The following is a 15,954-nucleotide window of genomic DNA, read 5'->3' on the forward strand; positions in this document are numbered from 1 at the left end:
CTAAGATAAAAATGTAGGGTAATGAAATAAAATGAGACACTGGTGCCTCACCTACCTGTTAAAATGGGAGGAATTTAAGAATGGGCAGTGGAACTTACTCAAACATTATTAGGGAAGATAAAAATTTCTTCAAAAGTTATAGCTAGTGAGTGGAATAAAATAAAAGAGAAATTTAAAAAGAGGGTAGAAATAAAAGAAAAAAAGAAATATGGCTAAAGGTATCAAGAATTAATAGAAGGGGCTGACTAAGGTTAAAGCATTGTAGAATAAGGGAATTTCACAGAACAAGAAGAGGTGCAACTGTAGACTGTTAAGACAAAACAAGAGAGTATCTGGATAATATGCATGAGGTTAGAAAGATTGTTGTTAAGCAACTGTTTTTTTTTTATATTTCCAGCACAGAGAAACTTTAAGCACAACAACTTAAGACAACAGAAAGTAGAAAGGGTTGTTGCCAAACTTAGGGAGCATATAACAAGAAAAATAACCAAACAATTCTGTAGAGGTATTAAAGATATTTTGGAAATTTTATTAATATTTGTATAAAGCAGAGAAATGTGGAAAAGCACAAATGGAAATATTTATGGAAGACTTAAGTATGCCAAGGATGAGGTATATGAGGCTCAACAACTAACAGTTAAGATAAGAGGAGATGAGATAAAAATTGTGACATATAATTTACTCTGCAGGAAAGTCTCCAGGAATAGATGATATTCCTGTTAAAGTTTGGAAGCTAGGCGGGAAGAAAGTGATAAAAATCTGGAAGGTTTTGTTTAACTGTATTTTAAAAGGAGGGGAATCACCAGCATCCTGGAAATGAGCTGTGGTGGTTATGTCACCTAAAGATGGCAAAGACCTTTCAGACCCAACTTCATATCGGCCCATTTCAGTTTTAAGCTATGATCATAAAGTGTTAATGTCTACAATAGCTAAAAGAATAGCAAGAGTGTTGCCAAAATTAATAGGTATGGATCAGTGTGCTTTTGTGGAGGGGAGGCAAACATCTGACAACATTAATTGAACACAGATGATCCAGAGTGAAGCAGAATGTAAGAAAATGCTGCTGTTGTTGGGGGTCTTGATGCAGAGAAAGCATTCAGCAGGGTATGCTGGAGCTGTATGAGTAAGGCAATGGAAGCATTTGCATTCCCTGATACAATAATAAGGATAGTTAGGGGGATATATTTGGGATCAGAGGCAAAAATTAAAGTAGGAGGGTTCCTCTCTGATAAGTTGTATCTGAAGACAAGAACCAGGCAGGGGAGTCTTCTTTCCCCTTTCTTATTTGTGTTATATTTAGAACTATTGGCAAAGAAAATAAAGGACTCAAAAATTCAAGGATGTACTTGGGCTCCCAACTGAAATCTTGGCATTCAAAATGCCAAGTGCCCAAAATCCCCCCCAAAAAAACAGGAGAAGAGCGAGTCTCAAAAATCTCTTTTTTCCTTTAAACTTCTTTTTGCAGCTCCCCTGCACCACCCCCCACATTCCCTAACTTATATATGCTAACTCTGAGATTGTCATACCTCAGAGAAAAGGGAATATTAAAAAAAAGGCATCTCAGACTTAGTATATACAAGTCCGATCTTTCATCCATTCAGCATTCACATTTCAAGACTCAGTCTAGCAGGTCCCAACATTTCAAATGGTTACCATATAATTGATATGGTTCAAGAAGAGTTGGCTTTATTTGCAGACAATATTATTTTGTACCTGATAAAACCAGAAAAGGACATCTTAATGCTGTGGAACATTTCAAGACAGTTTCAGGTCTTTTTGTGATACAAAATTAATGAAGACAAAACAAAGGCTATAACTGTAAACTATGTACCCACACATAAATTGGTTAAGCAATACCCATATTTCTGGGGATGCAATAAAGTGAAGTATTTAGGAGTATGGGTTAAAAAGGATTATGTTATGGCAACTAAGAATATGTGGAAGAAACTAGACAAACGAGATAATATAAAATCTGTGAAACTAGAAGCTGTTGTTTATGGATATGGATCACAAGATACAATCAGTGAAGTGTTTTTAGTCCCTTTAGTTTTATATACAGGTCAGGCATATTTTTATCAACCAGAGAAGAAGTTGTGGATAGTGATTAATAGAGTTAAAGGATTTTATTTGGGAGGGGAAGAAGGAAGGATCAAGTGGGATAAGCTGATCCAATAGAACAAGGTGGTTTAGGATGGCCTGATTTGAAGGGATATTTTAGAGCTACACATTTAAGGCTCATTGACATAACTCAAACAGAAAGCCGTAATTCAATGTGGAAAGGGATGAGATGATGATGATGATGATGATGATGATGATGATGATGAAGCAGGGAAGAAATTCAAGAAATGAGACAGTGGGATTTTGGATGCAGGTTCTTAAGGAGACTAACAACAGACATACAGAATATTATATTCATAAGGTAGCAGAAAGCATTCTAAGGACTAAGCCAACAATAGGATGGAGAAAAGAGATTCGGCCAATAGGGATGACTGCAATTAGGGGTGCAGAGAATAAGCATGAGGGGGTCTGTAATTTACTGGAGAAAACTGGGAAGGGAACAAAGGTATTCTGAACAAATAACTAGAGAAGGAAAGGTAACAGAATGGGAAGAGGCCAAGAAGACATTTGGACTTCAGGCTGTAGACTGCCTTCCCTGTCAGGGATTGATTTCACAGTATAGGAAAAGAGAAAAGGTTGGGGAAATCCTAAGTGAAATACCTGCTGTGATACAGTTTGTAGGTGAATCTAGAACAGAAGTTGCTGTTAAAAATGGATACTTAGTAGGGCGTATAAAATATTGCATGGTAGCTATAGGGATCAATCAGAGGTGGTTGGAAAAGATTGGGAGGAGAGAATGGAGGGGCAATTTACAAGGAAGCAATGGGAGGAGATATGTATGATTCCCAAATATGCAACAAAGTCTAGACAGTTTAGCATTTTTGCTTGAAAGTGTTTGCATATGTATTTTATACAACAAGCAGACTCCAAATAATTTCCCCTCAGGTAGATGGCAAATGTAGAAGGTGTGATAGGGCAGAAAGAGATAATTGGAAGCATTATGTTTTAGGATTGATGATTTGGCAGACTTAAAAAAAATATGTCAAGTGAGCAAATGGGTGTCACCAAGAAAATGATTTTTTTAGCTAGGATACAGGATCTAAATTGTATAGACATAGTAAGTCCTTGTTAAGTTTAATTCTGGTGGCTGCCAAAAAAGCAATTACTGGAAAATGGAAAAATCTATTTGAAGTAGTGAGTATTGTTACAGAGATAAAAGAACTGGAAGTGGGATCATTAGAAAAGAGTAGGAACAAATTACATAGAAAAAATGGGAATTATGGGAACAATATATGCAGAATAATGTTTTGGAGGAGGAGTGATATTAAACGGAAAGCAAGAATTGAACAGTTTATGTAATGTTGAATTTTTGATTATACAAAAGAATATATGTGATGTATAATGTTTGTAACTATGAACACATTAGTATGTTTTTTTTCCATTATATAAATGAATGTTTGCCTGTCGTAAGCGATAATTCAGTAAAGGTGTTAAAAACCTTTTGACATGCCAAAAAAAAATCCAGCAACTACTTCACCTTCATTGATTTTTTTTCACAGATGAAAATAAGTAGGATAAATAAAAAATACAGTATTAATTGAGACCTATGCCAAAGCTATGTTGGGATTTAGTAAGCAAGCTAGGTTCTCCTAAGTAGTCTGATATGTGCTGGAGAAGTACGTGTTCAGGGGTTTTTGAAAGAGTATTAAGATTGGAGAATGGCATAAAGTTGATTGTTTCTCTCGAAGTACCTCCATTATGTGAGAGTACAGTATATGCCTCTTTCCAGATATCTGGAATAGTTCTACCTCTGGTTATCATATTTATAAGTTTCACACACAAAAACCAGGAAACAAACTGGAAAAATGTATCCCTAGAAGACAGTCCTCAAATAGTCAAGTACACACGAAGGTCCAGGGATCATGTACCAGGCAGAAACTGGCAACAACACAGTTCAAATAATCCTATAGTACAAAGAAATATTCTCCACGAACAAGTCTTGTAGGATAAAAACACAGCTTTATTGCAGTATAACAGTAGGTAAGCGCTTTCATGGGAATACCTCCCACTTCATCAGACCATGACTACAAAAAATGCTGTTCACTTATTTATAGGACAAATCTAGTTAATAATCACTAATTAACTAGTAATTACCCATTTATCTTAAAGGGATATTGTGCTGAACCTTCACTTGTACATTATTTTAGCTTTTTACTAGCCACTTAAATCTCTTATAGTTGTTCAAACCACGAGTACTTGAAGGTAACAGCTAAGTCCTTTAATTCAGCACAGCATTGATTACTTATGTTGTTACAGTTCAAACATAACCAATATTAACTTTCCAATAACTCATTATAAGATTAAAAATACTAAACATATTAATCATAAAAACATATATATATAAAATATATATATAAAAATAAGAATAAGCCTATTAACTATTGCCAATGCTTATACTTTAAATTTCCACAATCATATACAATACTCAACTATAAGCACTGTAACTTACATTTTAAATTTGCACAATTATATTCAGTGTTTAACCATACACAGTCAATGCTGCCACTCTTATTAACATAATGCCTATCCATACAAGGTCTCATTCATATTTAATGTAAGGACCTGTTCTTTAATATAGGCTTTAATGGTATCCTATCGTTGAGTCCCTTCCCTCTATTAACTCTTAACCTGACTATCCACCTAACTTCTGAAGTTTCTGTTTTATTAATTATATCTCCCCCCCTATCATTTTCACTGACCACTTCAATGGCCATGAATCAAAAGTTATGTGTAGAACCCATATTCAACACGTTTGGCCAAAGCATTAGTTTTATCAGAATTTCTAAAGCTTAACTGATGTTCTGTTATCCTTCTGTTATCCTTGTTTTAAACTCCCTATTTGTCTTACCTATATAGTAGGACGAACATATACTACAGACAGCTAAGTATACTATATGTGGAGTGGTGCAAGTGGCCGTGACCTTGAATGTAAACTCTGTTCCTGTATCAGGATGTCTAAATCTATTACTATGATCTATCCATTTTCATTGGTTACACTTACCACATGGTACTGTTCCTGCATAATCTTCTTTTTCTTTATTCTCATTATTGCCATAACAAAGATGTCTTTTAATGACTTTTTCTTTCTGTAACAAAATACAGGTTCTTCTACAACTAGCTCCCTTATATGTGGGTCACTTGCAAGTATAGGCCAATGTTTTCTCACAATGTCTTTCATGACATCAGATGTATAATCTATAGCTATTTTTATTTTATCTAAATAAGGTGTTCCTATATTCTTTTCCATTTGACTCTCTTCCTCTGAAAAGTAGTGTTTGCCCTTTGTGGGCCTCAAAGTCTTAGCTTCTGTCATTACTTCCTGTATTTCATTCTCACTTTAACCTCTTTGTGAGAATTTTTCACTCAAATCTCTTAACTCATATTCAAATGCTGCTTCTTCTGCTGTTAATATGGAAATTCTTAATGCTTGTCCTTTCATAACATTTTTAAAAATATGTTGGGGGGTGTATACTTCCTCTATGTATGTAAGTGTTCTTATAACACACCTTTCTATATACTTGGGTTGAGAAGCTCCCGTGTAGGTCCCTACTTACCATCACATCAAGGAAGGTGATTTTACTTTTTGAAAAACTGATCTCAAATCTTAAGAAGGTTGTGCTTTCATTTAAGTTCTTCTAAAATCTCCTTAACTCTGACTCTGTGCCCTGCCATAACAGGAAGAGGTTGTCAATAAAACGTCTGTAGAATTTAACTTGTTGCCACTTCCCAGGTGCTATCCATTTCATTTCCCAGTTGGCCATTACTATGTTTGCACAACTATTTGCACTCAAAGTGCCCATGGCTACACCTTCTTTTTGTCTATAGATCTTATGAGCAGATATCATTATATTGTTCACTAACACTTGTTCCATTAGTAAACATATAAGTTCTACTCTACTGGTTGTATATGTTCCCTCTTGTGTCAAGTATTCACGTAGCATCTCTACGCCTGTATCATTTGGGATGGAAGTAAATAATGAATTAACATCCAACGTGACCATTAATAATGCATCACCAGACATTGACAAAGCTTCAGTGTGTCTGAATAATTTGGTTAAGAATTGCTTGGTTTCTGTCAAAATTACTTCATTTTTATTGACTATGGGTCTCAACATTTTCTCTATATAGCTTGATATAGGTTCTGTTATCCATCCCCTCCCTGAGACAATAGGTCTCAGGGGGGGATGGATTGGGTCCTTATGAATTTTCGGAGTACCTTGTATTATAGGAATGAATGGATTCACTACTAAAAAATAATCATATTGCTCTTTAGTAATTCGCTGTTCTATTAAGCAATCATATAATATATATGAAATACTAACTACGGTACTGATATAACTTTAAAACATTGATTTGCTATTTTGTTATTCATTTCCTAACTGGATAACCCCCTTTAACATATGTCTGTTTTCTGGGTGATTCCGGAGCATGTCTGGTTAAGTGACTTGTTTAGAGTGACACATTAAGGATGTGTAGGCTGAGGGAATTGAACCATGGACTATGAGATGAAGCTTGTTAGTACCTCGTAGCTTAATCCTATGTGGTAAATTGACAGATTTCATGTTTCATGCTACTGTTTCTGATTATTTCTGTGAAAAGAAAGATTGTTTCATTTATACTTGGTATAGTTTTGTTTGTGTGTATCTTTTATTATGTTTTTCCTTCTCAATTTAAATGTGAAAAATTATTTATACTGAACACGCATGGCAAAAAGCTGTTTTATATGCTCAGCTCAAGAGATATTTGACTCACATGCAAATGTAATGTGGCTTAGAGCTACAGGCAGTTACTGTGTAGCCTGGCACCTAACAGGAATCTGACACCACATGAGGCAGCTTGAATTTCATTAACATGCTGGTGACAAACATAAGTACAGTTTTCCAATAAAGAGTGGCTTAACAACATTCACATGAATCAGTCTGGTTGCAGCTGCAGGACTGACAGACACAAGGTAAGCAATAATGCTCCTTGCATCAATTTTTGTAAGTTGGTTTAATTGATGATGGGTTGCTTGCCTTTATTAGCTGTATTTCTGTGGTGGAGTCTGACCACGTATATGTGTGGCAGCATCCACAGAAAGCAGAAGGATACCATTACCCTTCATCAGATAATGGTAACCAAGTTCATAAGAGAAATACCAGCACCATCTGAATGCAATCTATAAGATACTCAATGCAAAGGCACAAATCCATGCCATCCTCTTGCCCCTAGAGGGCATATATTGGTTAAATTGGGTTATATTGGTCTAGGCTTGTAAGGGCCCTTTAGCCGTTAGCCTAGTAATCTCCTATGAACCTATGAATCTATAGGAAATCCAAAGAGATAGTATTCTATTTTTTTTTTTAATTTCTCCAAGTCTCTTGGGTTTCTAATACCATAATGGGAATGGACCTCATTCCTAAGTCAAAGTATGATTAAAGTTCATGAAATTAGTATTGTTTCAATCTTTGATGTCAGCCAAAAGTGCTCTTTGCAGTACCTGCAATGTGTCAAGTAATGACTCCTTCTGCAGTTCGTATGGAGTTACATGGATTGGTAACATATCTAAGTACGGTTGTAGGTTCTTTTTTATAAGACCCGTTGCTCCTACTACTATTGGAACTCTGAGTATTCTTCTTCCACATTGTCCTCATTTCTGCCGCAAATCCTGGAATTTTATTACTTTGAGTCTCTCTGTACACTGTAGTCACTGGGTATAGAAATTTCAATGATCAATGCTACTTTTATCTTCTATTTCTAGACTACTATATCTGGTTTTCTCACATCTGTTTTTTGAGCTGTTGGTAATGGGTGATCCCATGTGATATAAACTTCATCAGTTTCTATAATGTTTTGTGACTCATATTTCCAGTGTTTTTTCAGTTGCTTCAATATGATAATGTTTGCGCAATAGTATATCACAACCAGCAACAAGATGCACGACTGTTCCCAATTCTGTTTTACAAAACCTATATTTGTCTGTTTCTCTCACATGTTCAATGGACTTTGTAAACCAATGTATACATAGTCTACTATCTTGGGCCACCAATATTAACCTTTCATTTTTTGGTTTAAATTCACCTCTCCTTAACCATTCCTGCATTCGATCCTGATCATCATGAGGTTATTCCAAGAGTTTTCTATACTTGCAACTGTATTTATGTATTTTCCATATTTCTTGCCTTTTCATCTGATCCTTCACCTTATATTCTTTCTTTTGTTTTTTGGCACATTCAGTTGCTGCCTGATTTTTATCTGCTTCTGGTCTGATTTCCATTCCCCCGTGATGTCGATATGCTTCTGCTAAACTAAGCAGGGAAGTCATCTTAAACTTATTCATTTCAAAACTTGCTCTATGTTTGCATCTTCTAAGATCAGCAGATATTTTTTTTATACCTTTCAAAAATATCTAGATTTTGTTCTTTATGTTTTTGTACTTCCTCAGTAGCTTCTTTTTCCAGATGTCCCAGTGTTTCTTGATCTATACAGTGTTTTTCATAAATCTGTTGTATTAATGAATACAAATTTTTAATTGAAGCTTCTGAAAGTTTTTCTTGTTCAAGTATTTTTCTTTTCTCTAATTTCTCTCTTAATCTTTTTGCATATCTTCTGTCTGGAAATGCTGGGCTTCTTGCATAATAGTAACAATACATAATGTCTTTCTTATCCTCAATAGTCCACTCTATCGTATTTTTGGCTCTTTTTTTTTAGCCTACACATTTTTGTGATTTTTGTGGATGACTACTTCCTTGTACAACAGGATGGGGCATCCTCCCCTGGTCCTGGCCTAGCCCCATTGAAGGAATGTTTCCATGTTTTGAGGATTCTACACTGCCATTTTTTTCCATTCCTGGCACCAGTGCACCTACCAGGATTGGGCACTTTTACCTAGGTCTTGTGCACCCAGCTATCTTTTTTTACTTTTTAACATGCTATATAAAATGCAGTCTATATATCAGTTTCGTCTTGGTGAGATTTTCTGAAAAACAAGGTCCACCTCATGAAGGTACTCACCAAGATTTGAGGATGAATTCAATTCCAGCAATACTATTGTCCTTTGCTTGCTGATTCATCATCTCTCCATTCGGATCCCTTATTCTACTCCATGGGGATTCTGATGAGTATTAAGTCACTGAGAAGTAGGAGGCTGAGATGTTTTTTTTTTCTTTTTTTTCCTATGTGCATTAATTTATAAGACTTCTTGCCACCATGCCCAGTACTGCCAGTTGCAACATTGTGCAGGAACTACAGGTTCAGAATTGCTGCCAGAGTGGTGGATGTAGAATAGAACATGAGATTAATTATTGCTGAGCCTGTACTGGGCTGTGGTATTATTCTACAGTGATTCAGAAAGCTTCCTGATATCTACAGCAAAAGGGATATTTCTTAACCTGTAAATGTTCAAACTTGAGGAATAACCAGCCTTCAAAGCAATAACCAATAAACAAAAATGAAGACCAAGGCTGTAGGAAGCACCCCACTGGAATGAAAGGCAATAAAAATGCTCTTTGTTTTCCACAGTTCCACACAGAAAACATAAACGCTCTTTATTTTCTGTGTGGAACTGTGGAACATAAAGAGCGTTTATGTTTTCTGTGTGGAACTGTGGAAAATAAAGAGCATTTTTATTGCCTTTCATTCCAGTGAGATGCTTCCTAAAGCCTTGGTCTTCATTTTCATTTTTTTTATATTTCTTAACCTCACAAGCAGTGATGTTACTGCCTGGGCATAAGAATGTTTGTTGGTACCCTGCAGATGGGTGTTACTGCTTTATCCTATACCTTGATTCACAGAGCTCTCAATCTGCAGTGGATGTCATTATCGCCACCTATCTGTCAGTGGAGTGCTGTCCATAAGATGGTCATCTAGATTCCATCTAGTATGTCACTGCCTCTCACTTTGCTGACATTGCAGTGTCCCATGTGCAAATGTTGCTGCTGTGTTACCAGGAGATGCTGTAGAGCGGTTGGGTAATGAGAAGGTCAGTGATGTCTGGATGGAAGGAGAACTAGGTAGGCAGAGCTGTTAGGTGAAGCATAAAAAATTGAAAGTAAAATGATATGAATGAACTCTGACAGAGTCTGTGTTGGCCTTCTCCTTATCCCGCATTCCCAGCATAACAATGTTGTTGCTAGGCTGCACCCGCTGGAGTCTCATTATTATTATTTCTGGTGGGGATGAAGGAGTATGAGGACTGTGTATTCCATGTCTTCATTCTTTACAGCTGACTGTTTTTATTTGCAGTATGCGTGCCCTCACCATTCTCACCAATGCCTTTGACTCTGTGCTAATTGTGGGCTTCTGAATTAAATGGGTAAATAAAATTGCAGTATACTGCATGCCAAATTGTTTTCCTCAGAATTATATTCCAGTGAATATTTCATAATGTGCAGCCAAACATATATATGAGAAGTGTACTTTTTATGCAATTAAGAGTTCAGTATGTAATGGGGCTTAGTGTTTGGACACCCTGAGGCATAATGTTCCTGACAGAGTTTAAACCTGAAACTCTTCTGGTTTCTACATTTTTTTTTTGCATTTCGGCAAAGAGCCTTTATTGTATTGCCAACTTGGGTACTGTAATATTAACTGTCTCAATTATATTACAGTTGTTACTTCTTAATTCTGAAACACTGCTTTTATACAAGGAAATAAATGTTCAAAAATATGAAGTCATGCATATATAATTCACAGAACTGTTTGGATTTAGTTTTGTGAAAAATCCTTGTACACTAAATGGGAGACTAAAGGTGAGAAATATACATAGCAATATCCAAACCTAAATAACCTATAGCTGACTTAAGTTCTGAAACTTATTGTGGTATGCAAGACACACTTTTGTCTATTTTTGAATTGTCAGACTAAGTAGAAAACCTATTCTTTCACCATTTGTTTTCTACAGGGCTACATAAAACAGTGTAGAAAAAGGACAGATATGTTTACAGAAGAACAGCTCCACACAATTTTTGGGAATATTGAAGACATTTATAAATTCCAAAAGAAATTTCTTAAAGCATTGGAAAAGAAATTTAATAAAGACCATCCACATCTCAGTGAAATTGGGTCCTGTTTCTTAGAGCATGTAAGTTGTGATTTTTTTGATGTCTTGTTTTATATTTTCATTACTTGATTCTGGTTCTACCTTGCTTGACATTTTGACAGCACCACAGAGCACCTCCCTTTCTTTGAGAATGCACTGTGTTAAAGTATGCTTCTCACTTCTGTTTTGTATGGATACAGTAGGTATCTTAATCATATGTCATACATTTACTATATCTGAAGCATTGTGTGATACAGAATTTAGTTTACCTAAAGAGAGTATAATAAAAATGCATAATAACACTGAGCCACTGGCACTACCTACATAGCATATAAACACAGGGAAACACCTAGAAATTAACTTTGCTCTTTGCTGATAGTGTTTGAACTCCTTTTAACATACTTTTACAGCAAGCATATACACTACAATATACTACCAACTATACACATCAGGAAGTGTTCAGAACATTAATAATACTGCAGCGAAGTACTATATATCAAAGATTACATAGTGTGATATGGTCCGATGCTGCTTAGGTATATAGTAGCACCAGCACTGGGCCAGTATTTCGAGAAAAGAGCTGCTTAGCAAATTAAAGCAGCTGCATTTCTGGCAATATCTGCAGTCCTGAATCATTGAAAAGTGGCCTTGCTACAGGCAGTCATGTGACCAAAGTGACAAAAACAGTAAAGCAGAGTAATCAAAGCTATAGCTGTTTATATGTTGTCTGATGTGCCTCAGGGCTGCAACACAGACATTGCAAACAGGCCACAAAGGACTAGCACAGTGGTGCTAACTCATTTCATCATATCAATGGGGAGAAAAAGGAAAAGTAGTAAAAGCAGAAAAGGGGAAATGACAAAGAGAGGAGCATGCGCATTGATAAGCTTAAGGAAAGATAGGTGGAGGAGGAAGGCCATTGTTTAAGAGGAGAGAGGGATGCCCTTTATATGTTTATTTAAGAAGAAAGGGAGATGTGGAAAATAACAAGGAACATATTTGAGAAGGAAAAAAGGGAATAGGGGGAGGAGTAGCAAAACAAAAAAATAATATGACTTTTATAAAGAGTTGTTACAGTAAAATCTTGTCACGCTTTCCCAAATCTTTGCCTCCCACTGCAGAATATAATGTAGTGGCACCTCTGAGGTAACTATGGTGATATCTGCAGTGCTCAGCAGAGTAACTGATGCCAGTGACATCTCTCACTGGTCTGGCAAGCTGTTACCATACATAAACCTTGTATAATGGTCTATCACAATGGCCTAGTATGCATTCTTGATATTCTCTCTGCATCAAATACAAAACTAACAGCCATAGTGAAGTCAATGCTTTTAGAGATCATATCTACTCTATAGGTGTTCATTAAGAGCAAAATGGTAGCTGCCTGCAGGAGCCACAAATTACAAACATTATATGATGTGCAGCATTGGACAGCAGCAGCAGTGAGTGACCAAAATTATCACTAATATAGACACATGCTACTGTGGACTTAGCGATCTCCCTGTATGAACATAGTGTGCACATGTTCCATTAGCCCAGGAATGGACAGGGGCTGAGCATGCTGGTATTGCCTGGGTATGATAGTATAATACATTATAGCAACAGTTCAGAGACAGTTGCACTACTTTACCTCATTAACATAGCTGCCTTGCTACAATGACTGCTGTAGCAAGATAAAAAGCATGGTGGCCGTATTGCAGGAGACCACATTAAGATGAGCAAGTCAGAGATTAGAATTCAATGGAGAAGACTTTTTACTGCAATATAGGTATAGTGAAAGAAAGTAAAACACCTGATAATCCACCTTTGCACCATAGTGAACATCCAAGGTGCATTGCAGCAACATGGATTGGTAGAGAACGGTAGATTGGGTGAGATAACCTAGCCCAAGGGTATGACAGTACACTATCCAGGTGGGAGGGCTTACCATGACATAGAACATAGCACTAAGATATGACTTGTAAGTGTCCTGCTAGTTAGGCTCACAATGACAAAAAGCAAAGCCCTAAGACATGAAAGTTAAATGTCCAGCTTTGGGGTGGTGGGGACGACTCACCATGACAGAGAGCATAGTACTAAGGCATGACAGATTGTTGTTGTTTGTCTTTCGGCTTTTTCCCGGTAAGGGGTCGCCACAGCAGAACTCCAGTCCGCTAATGATTGGCAGTAGATTTTTACGAAATGCCGAGGTGCCAGCTCGACGCCCAACCTTCAACGAAGGCACGCCCATTTACGCATGCATGTCTTTCAAATGCTACCCAACTGCGGGGAGGACATGCAGACTCCACACAGAAGGCCCTCCCAAGCCGAGAATCGAACGGGAGAACCTCTTGCTGTGAGGTAACAACGCTACCGCCGTACCACCACAGCATACTAAGGCATGACAGATAAATGCCCTAAATGTCCTGCTGTGACAGAGCCACAGTGTGGCCATGGAGGCAAACTACAACTCATGCAAAAGGGGAAACAACTGCTCCTGTACATAGGGTGAGATTTAGCTAAGTGTACAGAGGGAAAGGAGAGGCACAAGATGTACATAGCACTACTGGCCATCAGCACAGTGCTGTAAGAATGTGAGCAGTGATAACATGCCCTTGCTGCTGTCAGTATGGGGGTATAGGGGGAATGGTCACAGCATAATAATGGACAGTTGTGTAGCCATCAAATTAAGGGAAGGGGGTCAGTCTTGAGACATAGGGATCAGCGAAGAGTAGTCATGCGAACACACACATACACACACACAGACTGATATGTGTCATCCATAGGTGTACATATTTTCTTATGGGTCCAAAAGAGTGGCAACAGCTGGGAAACTACCCAGAAGACAGAGTTATTACTGCAGGATCATCCCACATATGGCATGCACTTCCTAAAAGAACATGAAACCAAAACATTCTGAATAATTTTGGTTCTTTATTTGATTGCTGAGTATTCATGTAGTCAAGTTGCTTGCTTAAGTTAGTATTCTTCAGAAAAAATATCCTCATCTTCTTCTGATGGCTGCAAAAGATCTCTGCACTTCCCCTAAATGCAATTCTATGATACAAACAGCATCAGCCGCAACAATGTTTTTGAGTTTTGCTTCAGCCATCTGATCTTTGACAGCCAGCACTGAATTGGTGATAACTGTGATCCCAAGCAATACTAAGGTGCTAGAAAGATTTAGTATGACAAGACTCTAATTTCAACCTACTTTTTCCTATTTTGCAGCAAACGGATTTTCAGATATACTCGGAATACTGCAACAACCATCCCAATGCCCACAGTGAGCTCTCCAAACTCTTGAAGATTAACAAGTTTGTGTATTTCTTTGAGGCCTGCCGTCTTCTTCAAAAAATGATTGACATCTCACTAGATGGATTCTTGCTGACTCCAGTGCAGAAGATCTGTAAATATCCTTTGCAGCTGGCTGAGTTGCTCAAGTACACCAATCCTCAGCACAGGTATGTTTTTATGCAGCAAATGACCGCACAAGTCTTTCTTATTTTAAATGCCATTATCAACTGAATAAAGCAACAGCGCTGCAGTACAATGTTATCTGTAAAGTATAAAAAAGGGTCACATTTAACCGTTAACTAGGCACTAAATAATTTCTAAACTTGAATTATAAAATGTTTGAGCAAGGTGAATACAGTGTGTTAAAAGGACTTCCTAAATGTGCAGTTACCTTAAAATACTTTTACTATAGGATTGAACTTGCAAAGAAAGTAACACATCACTGTCCTTTTACTTGGGATTAACATACTAATTCAAATTCAGTTGATAAATTTATGTACTAAAATCCATCAGAAGGGAAACTGTTCTTACTGTGTACACCAGCTAGTCTTGATTAAGACTTATCTACTAGCTTTTTTAACAGCAAATTTGCCGAGAAATGAATGGCAACATTTCTAACATTTTACAAACAAAGAAAAGCAAACATTTAGCAGAAAAAAATAACATTGTCTAGACCTTTAACAGAACTATGTGTGCCCATTAAAATGAACAGCAAATGTTTATCAGAAAAAAAGGTGACATTGCTTGGGTTAACAAAATAAAGCAATGAATTTAATTGGTGTCAAATGAGGTAAGAACACACAATGTACGCCAAGTCTCCAAAGCTACACAAACATGATCACATATATCAGAAGAATTTTTTAAAGGACAGTCTTTTTTAAGGATTCTTCTAATATGATTGAACTTGTGACTGCAATATGTATTTAAGGAACCACTTGTCTGCATTATACAGATTCTCGCAAAGTCTTACGTATAAAGATGAAAGTTGTTCATGTTTCTTCAGAGAACTGATGTACATTGTCCAGGGTTAAATCTCTGGATAATAGTTGCATCTGCTTATATATGACACCCTAATATTAAATTAATATCATTGGAAAGTCAGTAATTTACAGTGATCAGTCCATATTTGTTCTATAGCTCAGCAGATCCAGTTTTAACTAAGACATGCCTAGTACAAAGTTGTTTCTTCAACCAATGTAAAATCAGATTTCTGATCCCCAGCAGATGGAGATTCAGTGCACACTGTCAGCAAACATACATGTTATCCATCCACTTAAGCATGCCATAAGTTGCTGACCTGACCATTTTTATCCTGCACCCCATGAGGCAAAGCACATCCAGTTACTTTGTTAGCCAGGGTGCCTGAATAACTAAGCAGTCCCAGAATTTTTCAAACAGATGAAGAACAAATATCTAACAAGATCAACAGCTCCCCCTCTTATCTGTTACAAACACTTAAGTCTGGATGAATCCCACAGCACCATATATCAAATGAATTGGTGATCTTTGGAATACCTTGTTAGACCATCTAATGGTCTTAC

The 15,954-nt window shown here is 36.9% G+C and overlaps 1 protein-coding gene across 4 annotated transcripts in view; it reads left to right on the top strand.

The window, feature by feature from the left end:
• Positions 1-15,954, top strand: part of ARHGEF4 (Rho guanine nucleotide exchange factor 4) — a 1,506,374-nt gene that overhangs the window by 1,170,721 nt on the left and 319,699 nt on the right. For all 4 annotated transcript variants that reach the window (XM_044070170.1, XM_044070171.1, XM_044070172.1 and 1 more), the window contains 2 exons: positions 11,000-11,179; positions 14,348-14,580. In XM_044070170.1, the coding sequence (XP_043926105.1) occupies positions 11,000-11,179; positions 14,348-14,580 (413 nt within the window). The remainder of the gene's footprint in view (positions 1-10,999; positions 11,180-14,347; positions 14,581-15,954) is intronic.

The sequence above is a fragment of the Protopterus annectens genome, chromosome 4.part1 (genome assembly GCF_019279795.1).
Source record: "Protopterus annectens isolate FY-2018-M chromosome 4.part1, PAN1.0, whole genome shotgun sequence".
In the NCBI taxonomy this organism is placed as follows: domain Eukaryota; kingdom Metazoa; phylum Chordata; order Ceratodontiformes; family Protopteridae; genus Protopterus; species Protopterus annectens.